The sequence below is a fragment of the Cupressus sempervirens genome, chromosome 3 (genome assembly GCF_028749045.1).
Source record: "Cupressus sempervirens isolate cs-2001-9-10 chromosome 3, ASM2874904v1, whole genome shotgun sequence".
Classification (NCBI taxonomy): Eukaryota; Viridiplantae; Streptophyta; class Pinopsida; order Cupressales; family Cupressaceae; genus Cupressus; species Cupressus sempervirens.
This window is the reverse complement of record NC_143120.1, coordinates 311,346,892-311,352,990: the sequence shown is the minus strand read 5'-3', so window position 1 is coordinate 311,352,990 and position 6,099 is coordinate 311,346,892. Positions and strand designations below refer to the sequence as shown.

At 31.5% G+C, this 6,099-nt stretch overlaps 1 protein-coding gene across 3 annotated transcripts in view; it reads right to left on the bottom strand.

Annotated features, from left to right (window-relative positions):
- Window positions 1-3,640: 3,640 nt before the first annotated feature.
- Window positions 3,641-6,099, bottom strand: part of LOC149566225 (tetratricopeptide repeat (TPR)-containing protein) — a 166,529-nt gene continuing 164,070 nt past the window's right edge. For 2 of the 3 annotated variants that reach the window (XM_089819641.1, XM_089819643.1), the window contains exons 14-18: window positions 5,908-6,034; window positions 5,634-5,748; window positions 4,388-4,578; window positions 4,145-4,257; window positions 3,641-4,053 (exon numbers count right to left, since the gene is read on the bottom strand). In XM_089819641.1, the coding sequence (XP_089675767.1) occupies window positions 3,772-4,053; window positions 4,145-4,257; window positions 4,388-4,578; window positions 5,634-5,748; window positions 5,908-6,034 (828 nt within the window). In that variant the 3' untranslated portion in view covers window positions 3,641-3,771. The remainder of the gene's footprint in view (window positions 4,054-4,144; window positions 4,258-4,387; window positions 4,579-5,633; window positions 5,749-5,907; window positions 6,035-6,099) is intronic. The other variant, XM_089819642.1, reaches the window with a different exon arrangement.

Genomic DNA, 6,099 nt, shown 5'->3' with positions numbered 1-6,099 from the left:
ATTTAAATAAGTTGGTCATTAAAGAGATATTCTAATATTCTAATATCATTTGCCTTACAATTTTTAGCGTTATCTATTACACATTTGTCAACATTTTTAGGCCCAAACATGTCAATAGATTCTATGAGAATATTGGCAATGAAACTTGTGGCTTTTAGTCACCCCTCCCAATCTATTTCCTATAAAAAAAATTGCCCCTTTAGCAGGTATTGTTATATCATTAAATAATGGTCCACATTTGTAATATTCCATCCATAAAAAATGATGGATACACTTGGTTCTAGGCCACGTATGCTTGATCAATCTCACTGATGTCTTTCCTAAATCATTTTCCTTTACCAATGAGGTGGTTCACACATTTTCATACTCGAAACTAACATAATCAAGTGTATTGCAAAGAGTATCCACCATCTTCTGCTAACAAGGTGATCCAACAATGTTAAAAGGAAGCTCATTGCCATAAATGCAAACAAGCAATGCCCTAACTTGTAACCTCTCAGCTTTTTTTTTTGAAAGCCTTGTCAAATAGACCTTTTTCTTTTAGTAAAACTAAAACATTCTCTTGTTCGAAGTGCAATAGTGTTGGGATGAAAGGAAGTGGATTAGCTTATTTTGTCAAGTAACTAGGAGGTTTCCTTAAGCTTTTCCTGGAAAGAGGAGAGCCAACTCTTTGATTTGTTTTTTCTCACTTCAACATTTTCTTGTTCTTTATAGAACACTTTATTATTCTGTAATGACCTCTATTAGGACATTACTTGATTTTCACTAAAAAATCCCAATTAGGGTTTGGATTATGTTTGTTTCATACTAAGAGAATTGCAGCTCCCTATTATCATCATATTTACAAACAATCATTGACTTAGAATACACACTTAAGCCTCAATTCCTCAACCCTCTCCTAATCACTAACCCTAAGGAAGATGGTAAAATTAGTGTTTCTCGAGTTTGGAAACAACCAACTTGAGGCTCCCTCATGGTTCTCGCATGTATTGGGACTCCTTTGTCCCAAAGTGATCAAATTACTTCTTCACTTGTGCAAACTCCTTATCTGCTTGGTTTTTTTAAATTAAAGAATTGATTTAGTATATCTTATTATCTTTATATCACAAATATATGTTAGATGTGTTGCTTATGAATAAGCATTTGAGTTTGTAATACATTTGCAACTAACATGTTTAAACACAATTACTTACATCTCCTAAACTCAACCTTAGGGAGAGCATGGATTTGCTTGTCGTGGGGCATTTGACACCAATACATTCTCTGAATTTACTTTTCCTTTCACTACACAACACCACCTATCAATTCCCAAAACAACTATAGCAAGCGAAGGGTATAGACTTTAAACATTATAGTTCATTTTCTTTACAAAATATATACACCTTAATTACTTAAGCACATTTCTCAATATATAATTACTTATTAATTATTTTAATTATTATGGTTCCTTATTCATGATTACTTACCAATATTTTTAAATTATTTTTGTTTAATTATATAATATAAGTTTATTTCATATTAATGTATTTAACAATTCATAATGTCATATATGACCAAGATCATTGTATAAACATAGTTGTCCATTATATATGCAAGTCATAAAAATAAATGTTAATCACTCAATTTAACAAGAAAAAATGTGTATACCTCAAGTAATTTAAATTCTTTAAAATATTTACCTTGTTCTTTCATCATTTTGTTCTTTTTTTTTTGCTTTTTTTAGTTCTCCTAAATTTCCTCCATTTTTCTCCTCCCTCTTTTTTTCTCCTAAAATGTTGGGAATTGTTTTATGTGTCCATCTCCCAAAAGTGGAATCTATATGACTAATAATTGCATATCTTAATATTATTAGTAATTAATGTATTTTTTGTAGTCCATTTATTTCTGTAAATCACACCTATATTCTTCAACCATATTATCTTTTATTATTTTGAATGTCTAGTTGTTTTATTTATATATTTGTTACTAATTAATGAATATTCATTATTAATATCATTGTTTATTATTACTAATGTTATTTATATATTTATTATTATTATAATGTATATACATTATTTATATATTTCTTTGAAATATTAGATTATAGGGGTCTATTGTCTATATTTAATTTAAAGAAGGACTATATATTAAATCTAAAATAAAAAATTTAGTCTTGAAATAAAACACATTATATATAATATATCATTAATGACTCATGGCAAGATCACATGTTAGCCCTTTTTTATTTGGCCCCTAACAAGCTTTTTATACCTTGTGAAAGGACGGTGCATAAATGAGCTTTCACTCCAAAGTATGAGCTTGTATACCTTGTTATAATGCTTACATTGCCAAAGAAAACTCCCACCACCAAACATGTGTTTTATAATTATTGTATATCACCAAGGAGACAATGTTGCATACATGCTAAAAGGATATTCTTAATTTTGACCCAGTGCAACTGAACATGAATCCAACCACTATGCATAACATTAAAATGGAAAAATATCATTAATTGTTCTTTTTAAAGAGCATTTTAGCTCCTCATTATGCATAAGAAGTTTTTAAAAGAAATCAAAACTAGTTTTGGTTTAATAAAATAGAAAAAAAATTGAAGTAATTATTCAAAACTATAAAAATGAGAGATTTACTTCCCTTTGATTGGCGAATTTGTTTTTGTCCAACAATTCCTAAGCTTTTGGTGTGCATCTTCACCTTGAAAGTAAAATGAAGAAACCTTCATAACAGTGGGAACTTCAAGGAAAAAAATGGTGTTCATGGTGTTGTATTTGTGAAATGAATTGCAAACACTTAATAAAGTAATGTAGGGCAAAATGATGCATTAGGGCTTGTATAAAAGGTATTGATTTTTTGTTATGCATTGACTGTTTGGGCGTGTGCCCATAGGTTCACCCGCATACATCCTGAGTTTGCTCAGTGTACCACGTAAGCACTTGGGCAATACACTAACTGAACTCGAGGCTGCACCTAAGCCAAATCTCCATCCACACCTAGGCCTAAAGTCAAGTACACAATAATAGACGTGATTGCCTTGATAATGAATTTTTGTGTCTGTTTCTACAATTTTTTATGCTTTTCTTTTTAAACAATATCTATACATTTGGAATGTTGATTTTTGTCTCCAAATGATTTTTGTTGCGATGGACTTCATTGCTGTCACCATCCATTTTGTGTACAATGTAAATTTTACTTGAGTGGCTATGCCTAATAAGTAATTTATTAAAAAATTAAGTCCCTACCAGGTATTTTTGGGTGTGGATTTCCATTTACAGGAAAAATAAATAAATTATAATGTTGTAATTGCTTCACCAAATATGATCTTGTAGGACTTACATCTACAAATAAAATGATCAAAATTTACCCTCAACTAGTCTCTTCGTATTGAAAACTTTGTTTTGACGGTTCCAAAATACCCTACAGAATCCCACAAGTATAGCAATACATATCTAAATGCTCAGCCTTGTTGAATCCAAACAATATATAGATGCCCTCACGAAAAAGTATGCCATAATTTATTCTGTATGACAATAAAAGAATTTGGAGTCCCTTTACTTACAGACAATAACTTAAATCAGTGCACAAAGACCTAATACACATCTCTAAATATGCCCACACAATAATTAGGTTAGTAAACAGATAGAGATTTGAACTACTGAACTTCTGAATTGTATTAAAATGAATGTATTTTTACACTGATACGAACGAAGAACACAAGTTCTTCATAAATGAGAAAATGGAGTGCAATGTAGTTTCTCTTTGACAAAATTCCCATGATCAAATCTTGCAATAATCTTTCAATACTTGTCTTGCAAGATCCACTGCACCGCTATTTTTATATATCAAATACAAATTATAAGCTGCCTCCCTTCCCAAGTCACAATGTCCATAATTTTCAAGCTTAGGTTCAATCTCAGATACAAAGCATGTATCCTCGTGTGGAAGTTTTGGGATTGGATGATCCTTCTCGTAGTGAGCAAGAACCTTCTCATAATATAAAACAGCCAAATGTACAAGCCCCACATGCTGATATGCACGGGCAAGGTTGTAATTAGATTCCTGCAAAAGTGTTAATTTAATGTAGTAGTTTAATTGCAGAACATTTCATACTAAATTATAGGGGATTACAAGTATGGGGGACAATTCAAACCTGGTTATTTTTACATAGTCGCTGGTAGTTATACAAGAAGGCAAAACCTTGTACTACACATTGGTTTCGATTGTTAACTCGAAATCCAAGAGCCAAATTGATGAAGGATGTTCCTAAAAATGTAAAGGGAATAAACATTGATAAGTAAGAGATATTTTCCACAGCAAGTCAAATTGTGATATTGCTCCCATCAAAAGCATTTTAGAACCAAAAAGTAAAGATATTCATAATTAAATGTCATACCAACACACAGATTGATCAATGGATTATCAGGTTGTGTCTTGTATGCTTCCAAATACTCTCGAAGAGCACCTTGTGATTGACTAATCATAGCAAATTGATGCCCACATATCACCATTGGTGGTACACAATCTGGATACTTTGCTCGCATTGCAAGCATGAACTTGCCATGTTTCCCAACACGACTCTCCAATCTGGAAAAAACAGACACCAACATTAACTTATTGAAGATTGAATTTGGTATGATGGATAACAAGAAAATGATGAGTTTAACTTTAAACCCAGAATGGAAAGTCTTTTGAATGGTAACTATATTTTTCAACGAAGGATAACATAGTGGCTTCTTTATGCTGTCCATTCCATGTGGCTAGGAAAACTTACAATGAATAAGTCCTTGAAAAATTAAGCAAGCAGTCAAGATGACAAGATAGACGACTTGTAACATTCTTTAGGCCAAAAAGATCTGTAAAACTATCCAATTGTTTTTCACTTATTTAGAAAATTGTTTCTATGTATTTAAAATCCAGATTTCAAGCTGTCATTCCAGGCTTATTTTTTACTATTTTCATGTACTAGTTATGACTGTTGATATCATATAGCTGTATTATAAGTATATATGGTGGATAGATCAAAATTGAAAGCAGTCAAGAAGCTAAGATAGATGACTTTAAGATCCTTTATATCAAAACTATCTGTAAAACTATCAAATTGTTTTTTACTTCTAGAAGATTGTTTCTAGTGCCCATCCCGGGCATTATTTGATTCCCTTGATTTATGATTTTCATGTACTTCTTATAGCAGTCAATATTGTATAGCTGCATAGTGAATATATATAGTGGTTAAATTAAAAGGAAACTTATCTTCTACTTCATCCAGACTTTGCAAACTTTACAAAATCTTTGTTACTTGGGTGAGCTGGCTCTTTATTTTGCAATCATTGAGGCTGGTTAGCTTAAGATAAGTTCAATACTTGATGGTATATTGTTCTTTTTCATAAAAGGAATATCACATTAAAAAAAAGGTAGATACACAGGAGTATCTACAATGTGATTTACAATGTTTTCTTGCGGGAAAAGGCATTTCAAAAACACTGAAAGCTATACTTGGTTCACAAACTATTATAAGATATCTCTTAAATATGATTACATAGTGCCAAAATGCATTTAAGAACAGAAAGTCTAAATATTCGTTGGAAATCACTTGTTATACTAAAAAAGGGATAAACTTTTAAGACTTTATATTCTCCTACCGCGAAACCACTTTGTAGTAGCAATTCCATGCACCAATGCTATATGGATGTTGTTGAACAATGTAGCGTGCACAGTCATATCCATTTTTTGGGTCTGTTGTATTGTATGCAACCTCTGCACATACCACAACAAAAGAAAATATGAACTGTAATTATGTCAAGTCAAAGGCATCATATGAACTTACAGTCTGTTGAAGCCTCAAATTTACAGTCCAAGTAAACCTAAAGCACCCTAAGTTGAACAGATATCATCAAAACAAAAGTAAAAACTTACGTGCACCCAATGAACGAAGCTCATCTTGCTTTTCTTGACAAAAATGATTGTGGCCCAATTTCAAGCTATGATTTATGATTTCCAATGCTTCCCAATATCTCTTTAATGATGCCAATGCTTTGCATATCTGTGGTAAATAACTGAAGAAGGGTTATGGATCGATTCTTCTTGCCAATTTATTTTGTAACATGG